We start from the raw sequence: 24,174 nt of genomic DNA, 5'->3' as shown, positions 1-24,174 counted from the left end.
GGGTGGTGCCTAGAGGCTGGGGGGAAGCAGGGGGCGGGGCATCTAGCTGCAGTGTGAGTAGCTTGGTCATGAGTCCCTCCCAGGCTATAGAAGCGGAAGGGCTCTTCTGTGCCATTGTGAGAGGCAAAGTACTGGGAAATTCTGAGCAGGCTATTTCGTCTGCTGGTGAGCATATGAGAGGTTAGGCTACAAACCAGGAAGCAAGTAGACTATTATAATTCAGGCAAGAAATAGGCCGGGGTTGTGGTAGTGGAGGTGGTGAGAAGGCTTAGATGTGTTTCGATGCCTGAGTTAAGGTGAATGTTCAGTGGAATGGATATAAGATGTACATGGGGTGTCAGGATTTTGGCTTAAGTGGCTGGAAAGGTAGTTGGGAGGAATAGGTAGGTGTGTGTGTGTGTGTGTGTGTGTGTGTGTGTGTGGTGTGTGGTGTGAGATAATCTGCCTGACATCTCTTACTGTTGAGATGCCTCATTCATTTCTAACACAAAGGTATCTGGTGGGCATTTGGGCAGGATTCTGGTGCTTGGGAGTCTACTTAGAGATATTAATCAATGCTGTTCCTGCCAAATTATGTTCAAATATTGAAATTTAAAACAAACTCTAAAGTTATTAATTTATAAATCTAATCTTAACATTGGAATTTGAACACTGAGTGTTTCTCAAGCGAATATTAACATGGGATTATGAAATTCATTGTTCAGAGTTAGATTTTCTTGGTCAGGTAAGGGAGTTAAACTATCCAGTGACTCTCTAAGAAGTTATTCACTCTAGGAATTTATCTGTCAGAATTGTGTGTGTGGGTGGGGTATGTAGGGAGAGGTTTAAGGCGGAGGTCTCCATGGGGGGAAAATGGTCCGTGTGTGGCCAATTAGCTGTTGCCCAAGCAGAGAAAGATTTAGAATTAAGCAAAACAAGGTCATAGAATTATACAGTCTATTTAATTACCTGGAATATAAGGGAAAAAATTCTGTTTATTTTCTTCTCTAATGATTGGATTATTACTTGGTAGATAATAGGAACTCAACACATATTTATAGCAAGGAAGAATGAAAAGCCCCACAGGGTTCACTTTAATACAGCAAGCGAGACTTGTATGCACGAGCTAGCCCTGGCCTCCAAACAGTTGCAGCTAGCCCTTCCCAGATGCAACCCGAGCTTTCTAATAAAAGCAACATATTCTGCTTCACCAGTCCTCTCTATCTGCACCGCTTCAGGTTTGGTTGACCTTGGCGGATCACTATTTGCATAGTATAGCCATCGACTGGGACAAAACCATGCGCTTCACTTTCAACGAGAGGAGCAACCCCGATGACGACTCAATGGGGATTCAGATCGTCAAGGTAATGCTGCGATGGACCTCGGCTTCCCTTTCTAATGCAGGAAGAAGGATTCTAAGAGCCAAACACTCCCTAGAGGAAGGACCAGACCACCTACAGCCTCACTCCATCAATCAGTAGCTTTTGTATTGAGAACCTGACTGCACCATGTCTTCATAAATTTAAATGTTGCCAGTTAAGGGGAGACTGTGAACAAGCTCCCATACAGATCCAGTTTATCTAATTTGGCCACAGGCTAGGAGGGATTCCCTTTTTGTTTTCTCTGGTGTGGGTCAGGGATACCAACTGTACTTTTAGATTAAAGTCATTGGACTGAGAAATTTAAAGGTGAATTTATTTCATATTAGCAACGTTGGGCTCTAGTAAGAGTTTTTGCTGGTCTAACTGTTAGTTTATAGGTTGGTTGTTTGGCCGACGGATCTGCCTTTAGTGTTCTAGTCCACTATGGGGTGAGCTCCTCTAGCATATTTCCATCATGGCGGTTGAGAAGAGCCCGGTGCTGAGCCAAGGATGTTGGTTTCCTTTGGTACCAGAATAATCCTTGTACATAAGGCTCAGGCACGTGGGCTCTGATTTTCATGAGTGTTCCATAGTGGGATGCTAAGCTGGGATTTGCAAAGGAAGGCTGTCTCATCTACATTTTGGCCAGCACAAGATGGCTAATGTGCTGGCACATTTAAATTCATTTTTTTTTCTTTAAAGGAGGATGAACAAACTAAAACGAGCTACTTTCTGATCTAGCTTGGTTTGTTTCAAGTGAACATTTAAAGCCACGGCATTGCACGTTGCACGCTGAAGCCCTTTGCACCATTCACATCTCAGTGCTCGATTTGGAATCCCAGCATAGGTTCCACAGAGACAAAATGTCACATTTGAAATATCCCCCTTCAGTTTACCTTACAAATTAAGGCCATGCACTGTAAACACATTATGTTATTTTAGTGTATGGTGTTGGGGTTTAAATCTCGGCTCACCGTCCAGACAGACCACGCCAAGCCAACATGGCTCCATGTGGAGAGGTATAGTGAGGGAAGAAGAGTGGAAGAGGGGAGAACTAAAGGCCGGCCATGGGCATGTGGAGGGAAGGGGGTAAGGGGAATGTGGAGAGAAGGAACAAAGGGAAGGGGGCAAGAGAGCAGAGAAGAGCAAAGAGAGTGAGGAGGGGGGCAAGGAGCCTCTTATATAGTGTCAGGCACAGCTGGCTGTTGCCAGGTAACTGTGGGGGTGGAGCTTAGACAGAATACCAACATATGGGTTTCTTGTCAGCATGTGTGTCTATATCATTCTGGTACTTATGGAAGCCAGGTGAGGGCAATGGTTCCTTTGAACTTGAGCTAGAGTTAGTTATGAACTGCTGTCTTGATGTTGGGAATTGAATCCATGGCTTCTGGATGCATATATATATATATATATATATATATATATGTATGTATATATATATACATATATATATTTATACACACACACACACACGCACGCACACACACACACGCACGCACCTTACCCTTTCGACTCTTTCTCAGATTGCATAGTTGAAAGCAGTAGGAAACCAGAAAATCCAAACGAGTATTTTGGCTCATGTGTATAAGTTGCTTATGAATTAAAAGCAAAGAAGGGAATATCCATATTCATAGAGGTAAAGGGGAAATGAAGAAAAAAATTCAGGAATTTTTCCCTGAGGGAGTGAGTGTTACGTTTGCTAGTCAGCTTTCAATCACATCACCACGCAGTGACAAATACCCATCAATTTTCAAGATATGCATTTGGCTCACTGGTCAGGAGGTCTGTTGACCCAGTGCTTTGTGTCTGTGTGGGCAGCCATCATGGTGGGAAGTGTGCACAGTCGAGCCAAGCTCCTCACTCCTTGGAGGCCAGGAAGCTACAAGCTCCAACCACAGCGGGGAGGTATTTAAAAACTGTTTTCCCTCCCTCTTTAGGATCTGCATCGCACGGGCTGTAGTTCCTACTGTGGCCAGGAGGCGGAGCAAGACAGGGTGGTACTAAAGCGGGTGCTATTGGCTTACGCCCGGTGGAACAAGAATGTCGGGTACTGTCAAGGCTTCAACATCCTGGCTGCCCTCATTCTGGAAGTGATGGAAGGCAACGAGGGGGACGCGCTGAAGGTGAGTGTCAGGTTCAGACCAGGGCAACAGGAATGCTGAAGTTGGGGGTACGACTCTTTCTGACTCTTTTCTGCTTAGTCCCTCCCAATCCGTTTGTAATTACCTGTGATAGGATTTTCCCCAAGTTAAAGCCATATGAGGTGACAAAGTGCTGTAGCTGTCAACTATGACTGTTTTCACTCCCATAAGTCACTTTAAAAGCAAGTTAAATATTGAGTGTGTGTGTGTGTGTGTGTGTGTGTGTGTGTGTGTGTGTGTGTAAAACACCAAGTATATATTACTTCATAGTTTTCTTGAGTCGGACATCTGGGCATGACTGAGCCAGCTAAGGGACATATCACTCTGGTATTTGTGATGGTGGCCACTGTGATCTTATTTGAAGGCTCACATGGCAGAAGTGTTTGTCCGGTGTGTTCCTGAGGTGGTTGGCAAGGAATTCCTCACAGGCTGTTGAAGTGAGGGGTCTCAGGTGTCCTGTGGTTGGCTGAAGACCTTTTAGTTCCTTGCCATGTAAGGTCCCCCATCTCAGACTGGTGACTTACATCCCTAAGAGTAAGGCAGAGGAGATTACAGATTTGCAACCAGATGTCCCCTGTGGTAGCCCTTGTTTTTCCGTATCCATGGTCACTGGGTCAGTTTATATCATAGGGGAAGGGCTTATAGAAGGACTGTGAAGCCAGGGATGTTGCTCAGGTGGCAGAATGCTCACCCGATCTTCACGAAGTTCAGTTCCCAGCGCTGCACAGACCAGGTGCGGTGGTGTAGTTCTGCAACTCCAATACTCAGGGGGCAGAGGCACGAGCATCAGGTGGCGTTCAAGACCATAGTCAGAACATAATGAAGTCAAGGTCAGCACAAGCTACTTGAGACTTGTCAACAGAGAGGAGAGTGGTAGACAGACTGAAACAGAGACAGAGACAGACTGAACACACACACACACACACACACACACACACACACACACACACACACTAGCAGAAGAGAGGGACCACTGGGGATCCGTTAGAAGTGACCTGCCCAACTCAGCCGCTTTACTTGTTTGTATTTGGGGCAAGGTATATAGGATGTAAGTAGACGGTGTATGGGAGGTGGCTGCATACAGAAATAAATGTGTCTTTGAATCTTCGATGTCTAAGACCTGTTTTAGTTGAAAGCAATTCTGAAGACACTCGTGGTGTAAGAGAAGAGGTCTGAAGGTGGGTGGGTAAGTCACCACAGACTGTCTTGGTCACTGGTCTCTTGCTATGAAGGGACTCTATGACCAAGGCAACCCTTGGTAAAGAGAACATTTGACTGGGGGCTTGCTTACGGTGTCAGAGGGTTACTCCATGACCATCATAGCAGGGAGGCCTTGCTACGCTGGAGCAGTAGCTGAGAGCTTGCATCCGGATCTGCAGGCAGGAGGGAGAAAGAACCAGAGGGGAGGAGGCAAGGAGGGGAGGGAGGAGAGAAGAAGGGAGACAGAGAGACACAGAGACAGAGACAGAGACACTGACTGACTGGACCTGGTCTGAGATTTTGAAATCTCACAGCTCACCCCTAGTGACACACCTTCTTGAAGAAGGTCACATTTCCTAACTCTTCCTAAATAGCCCACCAACTGGGAATGAAACACTCAAATATACGAGCCTACGGGGGTGGGGGATGTTTGCATTCAAACCATCCCAGTATAGATGGAAAAATGAAGGCTTTCAAACGTGGTGGGCAGGGGCCATTGCCTCATATGCCCAGGACCCAGTGAGTCTCCATCTCGTAGCTGAACCTTCACTCTGATGTGGATTTCAGAGTTTGTGCCATATGAGATCTAATCTTTGCCTCCACCTGCTTGACTGTGGGGAATATCTTGGTGATATGGAAAAATAAACAAATGTTCCTCCTGGTTGTAGACTATTGCGGTTGACTTAATTATAAACCCAGCCTGAGTGCATTTACCGTCTCTCTTTCTCTGTCTGTGTATAGAAGGCAGAGCTTTGAAGCTACTTGTTTTTCTAAAAGGTGGTGGGGTTGAGAAGCATTGACCAGTCCAATGCATGGCTTTGGGATGCTTTAAATTAAGAAACAACTTTAGCTGGACATGGGAGGCAGAGACAGGAGGATGTCTGTGAGTTTGAAGTTAGCCGGGTGAAAAAAGCCTATTTTATGTATTCCATCTACTGCCTCTAGTGTTTTTCCTCAGATGTAATTTGAGTGTCTAAAATAGGGAGTGTTCTGTGGAAAGGCTGGAATAAGTGGTTCTGTTTGGAGGTGGGATGGAGAGGTTTAGGGAAAGGTGTATGTGTGTATATGCCAGCCAGAACTCAAATGGACTCAGCAATGCCTGAAAAATTAACAGGTAAGAAGGATGAACTGGACTTAGCAGAGGTAGTACCTAATCTAGGTACTTGGGAGGTGGAGGCAGGAGGATGGAGGGGTTTAAAAATGATTTTTTAATCTTTATTTTATGTGCATTGATGTTTTGCCTACAGGTGTGTCTCTGTGAGGGTGTCAGATCCCCTGAAATCAGAGTTGTGGGCTGCCATGTGGGTGCTGGGACTCTTCCCAGGTCCTCTGGAAGAGCAGCCAGTGCCCTCAGTCACTGAACCATCTCTCCAGCTAGAGGATCTGGAGTTTAAGGACAGCCTTGGCCATATAACAAGTTCAAGGTCTGATCCTGCTTTAAAAGAAAAAACAAAACCATTGCTAAACAAAATAAGAAAGGAAAAAAAAAAAACCAACAAAACAAAACCCTGTGGGATGCCATGGTGGATTGTGGTTGGTACATGATAATGTGTAGACCTTGGCAGATATCTCACATGCAGAGAGAGGCAAGGTTCATGAAGGGACCTTCCTGATGCCCAGGAAATTATTGGAGATCTGTTTTTCCAGTAGCCATTTTAGCCTCTGCAAGCTAAAATGACTAATTCACAGAAATGAGCAAGCCACTTTTCCTCTTCCTCAGTCCTTGCCACTTTTCCTTTGTAGCTATTTTGTTTAGAAATATTAGTTAAAAATTAGACACGTTCCCATTTCTTCCTCTTCCTCATCTTAATTTAGGACCTAAGACCTGATGCTTGGAATTATGGGTAGAGTGAGGGAGGGCTACGCGGTGCTTGGAATTATGGGTAGAATGAGGGCAGGCTACCTGATGCTTGGAATTATGGGTAGAGCGAGGGCGGGCTGACTTGATATCAGAATTTGAGAGGACTTTAGGCTGATGGTTTTATTGTGTTATAGAATTACCAACACAATTGGGGCCAGAGGGACCGCTCAGCAGTCAAAACGGTTCAGATCCCCTGAACTCACATGAAAGTTGGATGACTGTGTGGCCTGCCCGTTGGAGGCGGAACCAGGCAATCCCTAAGCAAACAAGCTAGTTAGCCAGACTATTTCTGGGCTCAGGCAGAGATCCTACCTCAGTATAGGATGACGGGCAGAGGGATCGAGGAAGACATCGGTGTCAACCTTGGTACTCCCTATAAACACGCAGTTCCCACAGGACACCCCCCCCCATCACACCTGCGTATGTACAAAAAAGGAATTACAGCATAATTGAGATTTTTTTGTATTTTTAAAAAAGATTTATTTAATACACATGAGTACACTGTAGCTGTCTTCAGACACACCAGAAGAGGGCATCAGATTCCATTATGGAGGCTTGTGAGCCACCATGTGGTTGCTGGGAATTGGACTCAGGACCTCTGGAAGAGCAGTCAGTGCTCTTAAACACTGAGCCATCTCTCCAGCTCCTTTTTTGTAGTTTTAAAGAGGACACAATTTCTTAATAGAAATGTGCCAGCCTGGGCTGCAGCTCAGCGGCAAGGTCAATTGCCTAGAATACCCGAGACCTAGTATGTGGGCCTCTGGTAGCCCATGTGGTTGTGAATGCATTTCCAGGTCTGCCTTGGTGTGGATGCTTTATGCAGGCCTGCTCTTGGGATTTTCATATTGCCTAGTTATAGTGGTCAGGTCCCCAGCACCATAACTAACTAACTAACTAACTAAATGTGTATAACTTAGAAGTGTCACGATGTGCAGATTATGACCTTTAAGTTTGCCTTGACTGTTTCTATCACCTTCTCCTGACCCATGTCCACCAGAGCTTTCTGCATCCCCATCTCCCTCCAGGGACCGGGTGGACTCCCTTTTTCCCTGTGGCTGAGCTGCCTCTCACAGGATATGTTTACTCAGTGAATCTTGTTCTGATGTAACAAAGTCATGGCTCCTTGGGCCTGACCTTCCTGTATGGAAGGCTGCCAGGGGGCTTTTGATCCTTTGAGGCAGGGACTTTCCCACTAGCGAACAGCTAGCTGTGGTTTTGGTCTTTGCTTTTCAGGGGGTGGGGGGCGGGGCATCACAGAGCATTCAGGCTGCCTGCAAAAGGCTACGCACAGAACTGACCCGGGCTTTGTTGGGTCACTTGAGCGGCTTTTGACATTTTAGAAAGGCAACGTGCAAGCAGAAGAAAGCAGTCAGAAGAAAGTGATAATTTGAGGAACTGGAGTGATGTGGCTCTGAGAGAAGTGACAATTAAAAAAGGCAGCAAGTGTGCAAACAAAACCTAGTTCTGTTCTCCGAAGCCTGGGTCGGCCACCCTGATAGCCCAGGTGGCTGTGAGTACCAGGGCCTGCCTCAGCGTGGGTGTTTTATGATGGGCCAGCTCTCAGGACATTCATATCCAGGCTGTAAAACCGGTGACATCAGGAGCAAGGACAGAGGACCCTGCTGAATGCAGGGAACCTGTTCTCATCTCTCCGTGAAGCTGAGGGTTGCATAATTGCAGTTACATATGGGGTGAACTCAGGTCTGGCAGCCATTCTAGAACCCTCACAGCACAGCTGACTTTGGGTTACTTAGATAATTATGCCGCCCTCTCCTTGCGGGGTGGTGGTGGGAGGGTAGGTGAGTCCTGAATTGGTTTCTGACGCATCAGGAGGAACTTTGGTCAGCTGCTTCTGTGTCTTTTTGCTGTGCCTTTTTATTTTGGGCATATTGGGATCCTGGCGGGTATGAAGCAGGCTTGTCATTTATTCATTTATTTTTTTTTTAAGATTATGATTTACCTGATTGATAAGGTGCTCCCTGAAAGCTACTTTGTCAATAATCTCCGGGCACTGTCTGTGGATATGGCTGTCTTCAGAGACCTCCTGCGACTGAAGCTCCCTGAGCTGTCTCAGCACCTCGACACTCTTCAGAGAACTTCAAACAAAGAGAGCGGAGGTAAGGAAGATGCTTGGCTACTGTGTTTCCGAAAGCATTTGGCTGGGTTCTGCTCTGTGTTATGAGTTTAGGAGTTCTGGAGGGAAACAGGTTGCCAGGTGTTTCTGTTTAAAGGGCGTGGTATAATCACACCTTCATTTCCAGAGAACAAACACAATACCGAGAATATGTAGAGTCTCATGCTGGAACTGTCGGCAGGACGTGGATGGGTAGCCGGTTAAGAGCCTAAGTCTACGCTGGGGATTTAGCTCAGTGGTAGAGCGCTTACCTAGGAAGCGCAAGGCCCTGGGTTCGGTCCCCAGCTCCGAAAAAAAGAACCAAAAAAAAAAAAAGAGCCTGAGTCTACGTTGGTTCTGGGTCAGCATATGTTCAGCTCTACACACTGGTGAATACGATCCATTCAGTTAAACCAAACCGGCACAGGACCAATAGGACTTTCTAAAACCTGCGCTAGGGGAGCACTTTGGCACAGACTGTGACCTCGGTAGAAGCAATAGGGTTATGGAAAAGAAGATCTAGGGGAGCGGGAGGTGTCACTGACAGGTAGTGGACATCCTCCTGAGTCTACTGTGGCTGCTTTTCTGCAATGGTGTTCTCTCTGAACACCAGAGACTCGTCGGACGTTTGCTGAGCTTCTGTCTGTGATCCCCGGTTGCTGTGGTAGACCACACACGTAGTCTGGCCTGACCTGTACATTTAAAGCTGGGAACGCAGGGCTGGGTTGCAGGCCAGTGATGACTCTTATCCAGCAAGTATCAGGGTCCTAGGTCCCTGGCAACAGCAAGAGGAAGAATCGAGGTGGAATGAAGTAACAACGGGGGCACCTTAAAGGATGCTGTTTCCGAGACGAGGTCCTACTGTGTATGCCATGCTGGCCTCAGGCTTAGCGGAAATCCTCCTGTCTCAGTCTCTTGATGCTGAAACTACAAGTTTGTACCAATATGCAGGGCTATATTTAAGGGTTCTAAAGACCTAGTTATTATTAAAATACACCTGAGGTTTTAGAGATAGCTGAGTGTCTAATGATCTTGTATGATCCGGCTGCTGTGTAACTCTGTGTCTTCATGGTAGTGGCAGACACCGGTTATTGACATGCAGGCTTTCTGTCAAGTCCCTTTGCTCTTGACCTTGAGGAATAACCTTGGGCTCTCTAGTCTTAGAGCATGCATTGTTCACAGGAGAGAAGAAAATGAGTTCAGGGAACCTATTATTTTTTTGCTTGCCCTGAGGTAGTTGTACTGTTGACAGTCATTGGAGAGACGAGGGTAAAAATCTAATAGACACTTCTAGTCACGTGGGGTGGAAAAGAGTGCTGAGTTTTTAGTGGATTCAGAAATTCCAAAATGGGATGGATCTGTCTTTAAAAATCGTGTATCACTTAGTTCAATTTTTCAATTTAAAGTTGTTTAAGACCTAAGTATTCTGGAATCTTTTCCGGCTTATTTTCTGTTTCACTCTATTGTGATCTCGGAATTATACAACTTAAGGGATAAGTAATATATGGTAAGACGTTTTAGTCCTCATAGCTAACTGCATTTGAAGTGGGAACTGTAAGATTTTGAAAGTCCGCTGGTGGTTTTGGCTCTTCTGGGCCTTGAACCTAAGGTCTCATAGGTACCAGGCGAGCACCAGCCCCAGAGTTTGTGTTTGAGCAGATGCGATGGCTTCTTCTCACTTTTTTTTTTTTTTTTTTGTTTGTTTTGTTTTGAGGAAAGCTTTCTCCTTCATTTTAAGCAGCCTTTAGTAAGTACGGCCAGATCTGGTTCGGGTAAAAACTTCTGAAGTGTGGCAAAGAATTTAGGACTCTCATGTTCTTCAGCTTTCTACTGAAAACGTTTCCTTTAGAAACAAGGGAGAGGAAAAGGAAGAAACCCGTTAAGGGATACAAAGGAGGCAGCCAGGAAGCAGCACTCTTTGGGTTGGCGTGGGAGAAAGAAAGGGCGCCACAGGCCATGCACCTTACACATCTGCTCTCTCAAGGCCTTCTGTGTCCTTTCTGTGTTTCAGGCGGATATGAGCCCCCGCTCACCAATGTCTTCACGATGCAGTGGTTCCTCACGCTCTTTGCCACGTGCCTCCCTAACCACACGGTTCTGAAGATCTGGGACTCAGTATTCTTTGAAGGTTCAGAGATCATCCTGAGGGTGTCGCTGGCTATCTGGGCAAAACTGGGAGAGTGAGTGATTATCTCTTTTGTCCTCCGCTGTTAGCCGCCTTTGGGCTCCTCAGGACACAGTGTGAGAAAGCAGGCTGTGAGCTGGGGTGAACTGTGGCCTCCCACGAACCTCAGCAGGCTCCTGGCTTCTTGCCAGCTAGGCACCAGCGATGTGGGTCTGCTCCCAGCCCAGTACATAGCCCTCCGGGTTTCTCCTGGCCCGAGTGTTTCTCCTGACCCAACGCCTCTCCCACAAATGCCTGGTCTGCCTCACCAGAGCTCCGAGATATCTCTCTTGGTCTCCGCAGCCAGATGCTGGCAAACGCTCGTGGCTAGCTGCGGGTGAGCTTTTGCCAGCCCGCGCTCTGTTGCGGTTACCTCTCCCCTGGACCTCTCTCCTTGCCCAATCTTCCTGTTCCAAAGCCTGGCCAAATTCCACTCGGGCTATGTTTTTTCCCTCTGGCCCAAATGAGTCGCTGCGAATGCAAAAACACCAGACAATCTTAGTTTAGAATCGACAGGTGACACAACCGCTGGGAGCGGAATCTATCGATCTAAACCATTAACTATTCTAGTTAGAAATCTGCTGGTGGTGGATCTGCCACCAGACCTAACAGGCCCCAGTCTACACCTTGCTTGCTTTCGCTTCACCTCCTAGGGCAAAAGAACAAAAGGGTTTGCTCCCTCCTGCATCCTCTCTTCCTCTCTCTGACCCTGAAGCCCCACCTCCTTGTCACCCAGTGATTGGCTTTTTGCTGACTTTATTATCCAATCAGTTAATTAGGGGAAAGTGCTGCTACACCGACCTGCAAACTTCTTCCGGGTTCCTCATCTCTGTATCTGGCCCCTTCCTCAGCAGAGGCTTTCAGGACACTCCTGTGGAGGAGGAAAGAGGAATTAGCTAGAGAAGAAACTGCTGTATCTGGAAAGAAATAGGCAGGTTTGTTGGTGCATATCGCAATTGGGATTATTTCATTTTCTTTCTTCTTTCTTTGAGGTTGAGTTTTATCCGGTGTAGGTTGGCTTTGACTTACTATGTAATGGAGAATGACCTTTACCGCCTGATCCCCAGCCTCTACCTCCCCCAAACTGGGATTATAGATGTGCATTGCCACATCCAGCTCTTATTATTAATCATAATTATTTTGTTCTGATTTTAGAGCGGTGATAAAACTAAATGAATTTCCCTGAACAAAGCGTATCTATGCCTGTACAGTGGGTAGGAGAAGGTGTACCTGTACAGTCTGTAGGAGAAGGTGTACCTGTGCCTGTACAGTCGGTAGGAGAAGGTGTACCTGTGCCTGTACAGTCTGTAGGAGAAGGTGTACCTGTGCCTGTACAGTCAGTAGGAAATGGTATACCTGTGCCTGTACAGCCAGTAGGAAAAGGTGTACCTGTGCCTGTACAGTCGGTAGGAGAAGGTGTGCCTGTGCCTGTACAGTCAGTAATACAATACAAGATGCTTCCTCTCCATCATGAGAAATTTTCAACATATTAAAATCTGGTTCTACCAGAACATAAAACCAACCAAATTTCACTTCCTGTCCCTAGTAGTAGTAGTGAGAAAAATGACATGTTTCTGCTCACTTAAAGTCAACTCAAGAAGCAGAGAAATTTGCAGTGAATGACTGGAGTAGGTAACGATGACAACATGTCAGAAACTAGTAAGTCAATGGCAGTGTTTTAGATGTTTTTAAAATTACACTCATTTATTTGTCTGTCTTCATATGCATGGGCACCATAACATGTGTATGTCGGGTAGAAGACAACGCACAGGCCTGGTTCTCTTTGGCTACCATCTGGCTTCTGAGGATGGAGTTTAAGTTGCCAGGCTTGGCAGCAAGCTCCTTTTCCACGGAGCCATCTTGCCTGCTCTGTTCTAAGGTTTTTTTTTTTTTTTTTTTTTTTTGCTAGCCTTTTTATTTATAACTTGTTTGTGGAATGTAGTTTTTTAAAGGGAAAGATCTGGCAGCCATCAGTTCGTAGGTTTAAAAACTCATTAATGTATGTATTTGTAAATATTACACAGCTGTCGTCTTTTACTGTATGATGATTTCCAGACAGATGAGCCAGTAAGTCTGTGTCTGTGAGGCTCTCGGTGCTGTTTGCTTGCCTTTCCACTTCCTCCCAGGATGCCCTTCTTTCTGCACTCTCCACAGTGTAGGCCTTCTGAGGGTGCTAGCCCATGACTGCATAATTGTCTATAGCAGTAGAGTAGGTGCTGTACCCTAGGATGGGTCAGTGCTGGTCACTCCTGCTAGTCCTCAGTGATGAGGCAGGAACAGAGGGGGGGTCCTACTGCTCCCCTCTGCTCACTTTCTGTCACATCAGAAGTTATTTCTAGTGTGGCAGCAGGATTGGCACTGGTGAAATCATTGCTTTAGTAAGAGGCAGCACTCAGGGAGTGCTCCAAGTGGGCAGCATGTGTGCTCTGAGTGCTGTGCATGTGTGCTGTGCATGTATGCTCCAAGTGCTCTGCATGTGTACCATGCATGTGTGCTGTGCATGTGTGCTGTGCATGTGTACCATGCATGTGTGCTGTGCATGAGTGCTTTGTATGTGTGCTGCTCATGTGTGCTGTGCATGTGTGCTCCAAGTGCTCTGCATGTATACCATGCATGTGTGCCATGCATGTGTGCCGTGCATGAGTGCTCTGCATGTGTGCTGTGCATGTGTGCTGTGCATGAGTGCTGTGCATGAGTGCTCTGCTTGTGTGCTCTGCTTGTGTGCTATGCGTGAGTGCTCTGCATGAGTGCTGTGCATGAGTGCTGTGCATGAGTGCTCTGCTTGTGTGCTCTGCTTGTGTGCTGTGCATGAGTGCTGTGCATGAGTGCTGTGCATGAGTGCTCTGCTTGTGTGCTGTGCATGTGTGCTGCTCATGTGTGCTCTGCTTGTGTGCTGTGCATGTGTGCTGCTCATGTGTGCTGTGCATGTGTACCGTGCATGTGTTCTCTGTTTGTGTTAGCTCATTAATGCTTTCCATCATCCTACATGTGTTGTCCTTTTACCATCTTCATTTTAAAATTTATTATATCTGCACATCTATGTTTCTACGTATGAGTGTGTATGCATACATGTGTACATGTGTATGTGTGTATGAGTGTCTGTGTCTATGAGTGTGTGTGTATGTATATGAGTATGTGTATGAGTGTCTGTGTGTATATGAGTGAGTGTGTGTATGAGTGTCTGTGTCTATGAGTGTGTGTGTATGTATATGAGTATGTGTATGAGTGTCTGTGTGTATATGAGTGAGTGTGTGTATGAGTGTGCATGTGTATGAGTGCATGCATGTGTGTGTGCATGGATGTGTATTTATATGAGTATGAATGTGTATGAGTGTATGTGTGCATGAGTGTGTATGTGTATGAGTGTGCATGCATGTATGCATGCGTGTGTATGAGTATGCTTGTGTGTGTATATGCTTGTGAGTGTGTGTGTCTTGTGTGTGTGTGCCGAGGTTCAGGGATGTCAGAAGAGGGTGCTAGAGTCTCTTAGAGCTGGAATCGTGGCAGCTGTGAGCTCCTAGAGATGGGTCCTGGGGACTGAATCCAGAGATCACTCTAACCACAGAGCTACCACCTTTCTTTACAGCCATGAGTTCAGTGAGAAACACTGTGCTGAACCAAGGCATCCTGGCTCTAGAATTTGTGCTTTTCATTATGCAAGTCTCCTGCTCAGGAATGGTTGCATTTTATGAATTGTAAATGTTTCAGGGGCTGTGCTGAGGATAATTACACAGCTCTTCAGCTCGAGGCTCGTGAGGAGCAAGGAAAGGCCACCAACATCCATCTAGTGCCGACAGCGCCTGTCATTACATGAGGCAGTTTGAGTATATTATCTCATTTGGTTCTCTCAATAACCCCTCGGAGCAGAGGAGATTGTCCCTCCCTGTCTTTCCGAGTGAGAAAATTATCTGAGAAGGTCAATTAACTCGTTCACAGTCACGCAGCTAATGAGAAGCAGAGCTGGGACTTGTGCCTGGAGCTCTGGACCCTGGTGGTATAAAGCTTCCCCAGATAATGCTGGAAAAACATCCACTGTGCATGGGTAGCCTCGGGTCTGTGGATATGTGAATAATGCTTGTGCCTTGTATTGTCTGTGGGTCCTCTCTAGTTGCCTTCCTCCCTTTTACTCAGCAGAACCATTTGGGATTCTTGACCGGCTCGCTGCAACAGCATGCTTTTGTCTGTCTTTCTCTCAAGACTTCCGTAATGGCACACTCCCTCACACTCAGCCTATGTCCTCCTCAGTCTTCCTAACTGTGCCCAAACATGCCAAGCCATCTCTAAACCAACCTTGCCAAGGACATGGCTGTTTAAAAAACCCTTGGGTCACTTGTGCCCTGGAGAGGCTCCAAAGGCAGATAGGGCCTTTGGGATCTGCTCTCCTAGCTCTTGGTCTTGACTCTCAACAGCTCCCTCTGGCTGTGCAATGACTTCCCTTCCATGAACATCAGTTGGTCTCAGGCAATAGCAAGAAGTTCCCCGGACAGGTCTGCTGTCTTCTACATCAGGCTTTGCAATGCTTCCTCTAGAACATTAAACAAAAACAAAAACAAACCCCAAAAACCAAAACCAAAACAAAAAACCCTCCCATTTATTATACACTGTCTGCATTTATGCCTACAGGCCAGAAGAGGGCGCCAGATCCCATTACAGATGGTAGTGAGCCACTACATGGTTGATGGGCATTATTATTTTATAATAAGACTTCCACACTGTGTTTCCCTTTCTTGCTTACACAGTGGGGTGGGGGAGCGGGTTGGGGAAGATCTAAGTGGGGAGAGATTTGAGCCTGGGATCTCCCCATTACACCTGTGTTTTGAATGACCATGTGGAAATTGCCTGACATTAGCGCAGATCAGAACAAGCTTTATGGTCGGTAGGCAAACAGGATCGTCTAACCGTGCAAAAACCTCTGTGACAGATCAGCCGGAAACACCCAGAGCTTACCATTTTATGCCGTTCCTCTTGCTCCTCTTTAGAAGGCAGTTTAAAGTCTCAGCAGTGCCACAGGTTCCCAGATGACAGCTGCCTTCCCGAGAAATCAGCGAAGCCTGTGGAGACAGTCTGTAGACAGGATGTAACGTTCCCACAGTCTACTTAGCTTGACTGTGGTTTGGATTCAGTCTATTCATGGTATCCTCGAAGATTAAGTCCGACTAATTATTTCTGTGGGGGGGTAGCTGCTTTCAGTTCCCAATTTTGTGGTTCTGATTTCTGGTCACTGGTGTGTGTTCTGATGAACACACCACTCTCCTCACAGGAAAAATAAAGACACCCTTTGGGGCTACGAGGCTCCAGAAGCTATGCAGAGGAGATGTGAACTCATTCTATAATGACTATCTCAAAAATCCTGTCTGCTGTTAGTTTTATCTTCACGTTTTTTTTTTAATTAGCTCTTGCTGTGTTTCCATGGTTGACCTTGAACTCTTGCGCTCTAATGATCCCCGAGTCAGCCTTCCTAGTCGTTAGTAGGACCACCTTGCCCTTGGTGATTTTGGTCTTTGCTTCACAGCAGACTGCACTGTGGAGTGGCCAGCGCTTTACTGATGGTAAGAGGCAGTCCCTGGACCCATCATGCAGCATGCGTGCTCTGACTGAGGTCTTTTTCTGCTCTTTTTTTCCTCTCACCTAGGCAGATAGAATGTTGTGAAACAGCAGACGAGTTCTACGGTACCATGGGGCGCCTTACCCAGGAGATGCTGGAGCATGATCTCTTGCAGAGCCATGAGCTCATGCAGGTGAGTGACAGCCTGGGCAGCTTGGGATGGGAGGCCCAGGACCAAGGAAAGACAGTTGGTGTTGTTCTGAGGACTGGCCTTGGGGGAAACGTATCAGCCAGTCCTCCGACTTAGCTTTTCCACCAGCCAAGAGTTTATAATTCGATAAGAACCTTTGTCGCAAGAGAAAGGAAGACACAAATGACTATTTGTTGCCTAAAATATGCTTAGGTATACGGTTAAAAAAAAGCTGGGGGAAAAAATCATCAGTGTTTATTGCGAATCCGACTCTGAGATTTAAAGACGTCTGTATTTGTTGTTTGGTGTGTGTGGACATGGACCTGTGCGTACCACGCCATCCTTGTGGAGGTCAGGGGACAGCCCTCAAGACTTGTTTCTTTCCTTTCACTGAGAGGTGCAAGTTTGTCAGACTCGTGTGGCAAGCCCTTTGCCTGCTGAGCTGTGTTGCTAGCCCTACTTCTGAGACTTGTGCATGGTGACGTATGGATGAAGTATTTATGAGGGGAAAGGAGTGACTAGGTTTGGGGTGGAGATTAACCTGCATCTCGGCTTATGTTTGGCTGACGGTAGGTATCATGTATTACAAGTGCCAGCGTGAGAGGCGCGAGGGGTTTGGTTATCTTTCTGGCATGTTTTGTCAATAGGTTCTGGGACACCATTTTATCCTCAGCCCCCTCCTGTCCTTTGGGTCCCTTCTAATGTTTCTGTCTCCCCCTTTGTTCCCAATCAATTATGGATCGTACCCAAAGCCGTTCTTGGGACTTGTCTTTTCTTCCCGGCTATTTCTCTCTTCTTTCTCTTGGTTTCACTTGTATGTTGGGTTTCTCTCCTGTCTTAGTCAGGGTTTCTATTCCTGCACAAACACCATGACTGAGAAGCAAGTTGGGGAGGAAAGGGTTTATTCAACTTACACTTCCACATTGCTGTTCATCACCAAAGGAAGTCAGGACAGGAACCCACACAGGGCAGGAAGCAGGAGCTGATGCAGAGGCCATGGAGGGATGTTACTTACTGGCTTGCTTCCCCTGGCTTGCTCAGTTTGCTCTCTTATAGAACCCAGGATGCCAGCCCAGGGATGGCTCCACCCACAATGGGCTGGGCCCTTCCCCCTTGGTCACTAATTGAGGAAAATGCCTTACAGCTGGGTCTCATGGAGGCATTTCCTCCAGGGAGGTTCCTTTCTCTGTGATAACTCCAGCTTGTGTCATGTTGACACACAGAACCAGCCAGTACATTGCCTATGGCCATTTTGGGGACTGGGATTCAGTCAACGGACTATAAGACCGAGGCACCACTGTAGAAATGAATATCACCCTCTACTCACTCCTCACTCCTGGTACCCCAGCTCCTTCTCAGGAAGGCCTGCTCCTGGCTGAACTTGTCAGATTTGCTGGGAATACAGATAGTCTGCTATAACTTCCCTGGGCATTTGTATTTGAATGTCAGTGCTCTGTCAAATCTCACCCCTCCTTCCTTCCTGTCTCCAAAGAGGAAATGTTTGGTTTGACAGCTGGTTTCTGATTCTAGCTCTTCTTATACATCTTGGTCATCGCTGTCCCATCTTAGATGTTTTCTTTTTTCTTTTTCTGTTGAGATTGTTCTTTGCAGCACGGTTCCATGTCTTACTTTTCATGCGTGAAATCCTTTAATTCCTACAAACTGCTAGAATCCTGTGCTCAAAGTAGGACTTGGAGAGAGACAAGGCCTTCTTTCTCACCTGTGGAACTCCAAGGGCTCCTTACAGCCCGCAGAGCTCACCACCAGAGCCTCAGCCCCTGCTCTGACTCTCCTCACCTCAAGTAGAGTGCCTGTCCGTTCCTTTTGTACCCCATCCTTGTCACGTTGGGTCAAATTGTTTTCCACACTTGAACCGTCACCTGGAAGCAGCCCCCTGTCCTCCTGTCCAGTCCTGCTTCTCCTGCCCTCACACATCTTCCTCCAGGAACTCTCTGTGCTTCATGAGGTTCCCCTCATCATCCCAGAGGACACCATTCTCTTCATGTTTTCCTTCACGCCTCGCACGAGAGCCTTGACCTCATTCTGTTGTGGCCAAGACTGCATTTTATTTCCTCATAATGTTGCGAGCTCCTTGAGGACAGGGCCTGTGCTTAGCATTTCGTTCTTGATGAGAGTTTCTCAGAGAGCGTTGCCTCTGCCCTGGACTGCAGCTCACCCACCCTACTTGCCCTTTGGGGGTCGGAGGTGAGGTGGTGCAGAGTCAAGATGCAGACTCCGGGAGCAGGTGAGAAGCAATGAAGCAAGCTCATCTGAACACTGCTGCAGGCTCTTTAATACCCTCCACCTGTGCCTCATTGGTCCCAAGAAAGCCTCTCTTCTAACAGCAGTTCCCGATTGGCTGGCATTGTCTGTGTCAGCAATCTTTGATCTCTCAGGCAGTCCTCAATTAGGTCCTCCTGCAGGGAATGCTTTTGCAGCTGCACAGTCCCTGGCATTTACCTAGAGGTTACCCTGACTGTATAGGCTGGTTTTGTGTGCCAACTTGATACAAGCTGGAGTTATCATAGAGAAAGGAGCCTCTCTTGAGGAAATGCCACCGTGAGACCCAGCTGTAAGGCATTTTCTCAACTAGTGAGTAAGAGGGGAGGATCCAGCCCATCCCTGGGCTGGTAATCTTGGGTTCTATAAGAGAGCAAGCTGAGCAAGCCAGGGGAAGCAAGCCAGTAAGCAGCATCCCTCCATGGCCTCTGCATCAGCTCCTGCCTCCTGACCTGCTTGAGTTCCAGTCCTGACTTCCTTTGGTGATGAACAGCAGCGTTGGAAGTGTAAGCTGAATAATAAACTCTTTCCTCCCCAACTTGCTTCTTGATCATGATGTTTTGTGCAGGAATAGAAACCCTGACCAAGACACTGACGTACCTGCTACAGGAGAGTTTATTAATTTATGAAGCAAAAATTTATTGAGTCCATGGTTTGTTTTCTGTGCTTTTCAGTCAGCATTTACTGAGTTAAACAATACTCATCATAGATGATGGCCCTCTCATAGTCTCTCAGCATTTTGCTGCCAGAGTTCTCATCCTCTTCTTGCTTTAGTGGTTGTTATGTTGTCCTATGGATTGGAACCTTTTGTGTGAGAATTTTCTCCTGGGGAGAGAGGGGTATAGGTAATATCCACTTCTCTCCTCACAGTGTTCCAATGACAGAGCAAAGTTTGAGTCTGCCAAGGTTCACCTCAGTAGAACCAGTGAGTTTATTAGGCAAATTACAGAGCATGGTTGAGGGGTTATGGGTAGAGCATAGGTGACCTTAAAGCCTCCACTCTGGAAGGTCTACATCCAGCATGGCTTTGTAGACAGAGCTCCCTCCCCTACTTATTCCTCACCTGTATACAAAGACTTTGAGGCCACATGTAATTAGGTCAGCACACACCTGGTTGGAGAGGGTGGTGGATATTCAGGCCATGATCTGAGTAGGACCAGCCAAACTCCAGAAGACAGTGGCAGTTTAGATGGGAGGATAGTGCTGTTGTACCACAGTGTCTTTGTTACTTTTGTTGTTGTTGAGACAGGGCTGTAGCTCAGGCTGGCCACGAAGTCCTGGTAGTCCTCCTTCTATAGTCTTGAGTGCTGGAATGGCAGGTGTGTGAAACTATGCTGGGCTGTCACTACCCGATATAAGCCAAATGCTCTGGTCTCAGGTTCTAGCCTCTGTATAGACAACTCAGTATTTTTTGACTATCCCTAAAAGTTAGGTGCTGTGCTTAAATCTTGGAGACAATGTGGGAAGAGAAAGTTGGGGCTGTGCTCTGAGACATGTTTGAAGGACTGAGAAGAGAATTCCCAGGGGGAAAAGGCAGTTAGGGAGAAGGCAGATGGCGTCACACGATGTTTTCATGAGGGAATGAATCGATGTCTGGTGCCTTTAATGATGAATAGGAGTTGTCTAGCTCTGTGTCTGAGTGTTGGGGGCTGCACATGCATGTTACAGAAAAATCTATGTGTGTGTGTGTGTGTGTGTGTGTGTGTGTGTGTGTGTGTTTCCAATTCAACCTAAGCTAGGGCCATCTGGGATAAGGAACTGCGCTTGAGAAAACACCTCCATTAGATTGGCCTTGCTCCATCAGAGCAAGTCCTGTGGGGGCATTTTCTTTATTAAGGGTTGATGTGTGAGGGCCCAGCCCACTGTGGGTGGAGCCACCCTTGAGTGGGTGACTCTGGGTTGTATAAAAGTGTCAGTTAGCAAATCAGTGAACAGGGCTCCTCCATGCTCTGTCCTTGGTTCTTGCTTCTGGGTTTCTGTTTGAGTTGCTGCCCTGACTGTCCTCAATGAAGGACTGTGACCTTGAGACCATTCCTTTCCCCTGAAATGGGGAAACACAGCAACAGGGAGGCAGAGGGCAGTGTGTGTTGAGGGCATCGGTGCAGAGGTGATGGACAGCGGTCTCTGTTACAGTTGTTTTCCTCACTGCTGTGACAGATACGACAAAATGCAACCTAAGTGAAAGCTTCCTTTGGGCCATAGTTTAGAAGGCACATTGTGGCCAGGCAGGTACAGCAGACTTCACGGTGGCAGCAAGACACAGCTGGAGTTCCTTACATCTGGGAAGACAACCGAACAGAAACAAGGGTGTCTGGCCTTAGTGTTTTTGTTTAGTTTAGGATTCTAGCCCCCGAAAGGTGATGTTTATCTTCAGGATGGACTTCCTTCCTCAGTTAAATACTCTCTGGAAACATCCTCATGGACATGTCCAGAGATGTGTCTCCTAAGTGAGTCTACATCTTGCCAAATTGACATCGAAGATGAACTAGTCTACCCTCTTGTCAACTTGAAAACCAAATGTTATCACTTTGTATCTTAGCAGCGGCTGAGGGGGCAGCAGGAGCAGAAGGTAGAGCTGATGGTCGGCAGGTAAGGGGCACCATCAGGGTGGATCTTCAGGGACTGGGACGTGGAAGACTCCAGCCACTGCACAGAGCCTGATTACGGTCAGGGATTGTGCTTCCCGCTGGTGTAGGTAGCGTCTTTTTGCCCTCTGCTAAGGAAGAAAGAGGAGCTGCCAATCAGAAAGACTTTCAAGGGTGGGAGCTGTGTTTTCTGCCAACCATTTGGAAAAAGCTGTGAAACATAGATTTGGAAAATTCAACCTGACACCAGGAAGACCTGTGGGGAGGCCATGGAGGGTGAGGGCAGGAATGGGACAGAGACGTCACACACAAAGTGAAACCTACTAGACAAGGTCATGGACACGGTGTAGGGGTGAGGGAGAAAAATGGGGAAACGAGAGCAACCCTGAGTTCCTGGTTTACGAGAAAGCAGCATTTATGAAGGAGGAAGGTGGGCTTGTTTCCAGACAGCAGGCTTGGAGGTGTGCTGTGGGCTTCCCCATCCCTTAACTGTGGCCCTCTGCACTGCTCCCCAGCTGGATCTCTCACTCATGCCATAGCTCTGTTCTTGCCCAAGCCTCTGTAGGCTGTGCTTCTGCTGATGCACTGTCAGGACAATTCTACTGGTCTACCTGTGTCCTCCACCTCTTTGTTACCTCAGCCCTCAGTGACAGAGCCTCCTCTGGTGGTGCGTCTTTGGTATTGAAGATGTTCAGCAATTGCTTTCATATTAATTGTAGACTCTCTGGTCTTGTTTGCAATTTTGTGAAGTGTGTGAACCTTCTAAGTGTGTGAATCTTGGGTCGGAAGACAGTTGCTTTCAAAGCAGAAACATCTCAGGAATATAGTCAGTGCCAGTGTTGGTCAGTAGGTACTTCTGATGCAGGTGGGTCTTAGACCACTTAGAAAAACACTGGCTTGAAAGAAACCTAAGATCACAGCTAACATAATCTCTGACGTCCTAGAGAGGAAACAGGGTTGGATTGTGAGCAGTTTGCCAGCTGCTTGCTTGTTTCGTTGCTGACCCAGGACTGAGCCCCATGTCCCTGACTCCTGGCCCAGTTTATGCTTTTCCTGACCACCCTGCACTTTACTCTAAAGATGTCTTTCTAACCGTGAAGTCCTTAGACGATTAGCCACGAATCAGTTCACAGAGAGTTTAAATGTGGCCAGAAGGAAGGAAGATCTGCAGGAGCGTGAGTTTCTAATTAGGCATCGGAAAAGAGATGGCTTTTTTAATCCTGCCTTCTGAGAACTTAGAGGGAGAACCATAGGCCCTGGATGGTCTGCAAGACCACATGGGCATTGTTCCTCCTGTCCTGTGAGGGAAGACGCGCTAGGCTGAATTTTATGCATTATGTGTCCATGTTTCCTATAAAACATGTCAGTAATGGAAAAGGAAACATAATTGCTTTTCGGCAGGGCCTAAATATAAGTGTCTATTTAAATGTACACTGGTGGTTCAGAGAGTAAAGAGACTTATGGATTTTCCTTGGCATGAGGGGATGTTAGAGAGAGAAGTGGCAAATACCATTCCAAGCCACTTTCTGTTCTTTATTCACTCTAAAAGCACTTAGTGGCTGTGATCTGGCTTCGGCAACAGTTGTGAAATGACTCCGTGTGAAATCCATGAGCTGGCTGGATAGAAGGTCTTTATTTTTTGAGCTAAGGAGGATGCAAGGATTCTCCCACTTGGAATTTCTCTAGTGCTTTCTAAATCTACACAAACTAGGACTGGAACCCCCCTCCCCACCATATTACTTTCCACTAATTCTGCAGTGGCTACTAGTATACATTTTAAACATTGTATTATGTATTTATTTGTGTCTGTCTGTCTGTCTCCACCCCCCCCATGTGTGTATGTGTCTATGTCTGTGTGTACATGTCTATGTATTAGCTGGTATACATGTGCCACAATGCATGTGTAGAGGTCAGTGGAAACTTGTCGGTTCTCTCCTGCCAAGTGGGTCCTGGGGATTGAACTCAGGTCCTCAAGCTTAGCAGAGTCATCTTTCCAACCCTTCTGGTTTTCGTTAATTGATAGTATTAGACGGGCGATTGGAGTGTGCCAGCGAAGTAAGGTATCTGGATCACGGTAGATTCCAGACAATCTCGGCGGTAAATTCCTTAAGGACCATGGAGGGAGGGTCGTAGGTGTTTTGAAAACCTCACCTTGTTGGGGAATGATGGGTTCATCTGGAGGCAGCAGCACCTGCCATGGAGAGGGCTCTCTGCCCACAGACTGCACTACCACACTGTCCCTCCGCACCCCCCCACCCCTGCCCCCATCCCCTCAGTGGGTTGGAAATGCCAAGGATGTAGATGCTTGTTCAATGGAAGGACACTGTTTGATTGATTAGTTCTGTCAGAAGCTGAAGCCATCTGCCCCACGCAGTCGAGTTTCCCCATGTCATAATGTTTAGGCACTGCCTTTGAGGCCATCTGTTGGTGACTCTCCAGGGGGGCTCCTGTGGGACGAGGAGGGGCATTGAGCTAAATTATGTTTCCATTCCTTTCTTACGCTAAGATTTTATTACTGTACTGCATGCAGACTCTCAGAGGTTTAGTGAAAGGCCCACTTGGGGTCGTGGTAATCTATAACTTGGATGCCTGAGCGCTCCACGTATCCAGCTCTCTGGGTGAAATGCCAATGTGCTCAAGCTCATGGGACAAATGTGCCTTCAGACATGTGGGACCTTCACACGAGCATGTCCACGTGAGGGAGGATTGTGGGGGCACTTGCTTCAGGGTGCAGACGGCTGCTTTGAGGTACTAA

At 47.0% G+C, this 24,174-nt stretch overlaps 1 protein-coding gene across 4 annotated transcripts in view; it reads left to right on the top strand.

The window, feature by feature from the left end:
* The window catches only part of Tbc1d30 (TBC1 domain family, member 30), a 90,164-nt gene that overhangs the window by 46,872 nt on the left and 19,118 nt on the right, over positions 1–24,174 (top strand). For all 4 annotated transcript variants that reach the window (NM_001427595.1, XM_087556398.1, XM_087556397.1 and 1 more), the window contains 5 exon segments: positions 1,218–1,343; positions 3,278–3,463; positions 8,491–8,659; positions 10,667–10,835; positions 16,452–16,557. In NM_001427595.1, the coding sequence (NP_001414524.1) occupies positions 1,218–1,343; positions 3,278–3,463; positions 8,491–8,659; positions 10,667–10,835; positions 16,452–16,557 (756 nt within the window).

Source organism: Rattus norvegicus, chromosome 7 (assembly GCF_021556685.1).
Source record: "Rattus norvegicus strain SHRSP/BbbUtx chromosome 7, alternate assembly SHRSP_T2T, whole genome shotgun sequence".
NCBI lineage: Eukaryota > Metazoa > Chordata > Mammalia > Rodentia > Muridae > Rattus > Rattus norvegicus.
The sequence above is the reverse complement of the archived record's forward strand: the minus strand, read 5'-3'. Positions and strand labels throughout refer to the sequence as shown.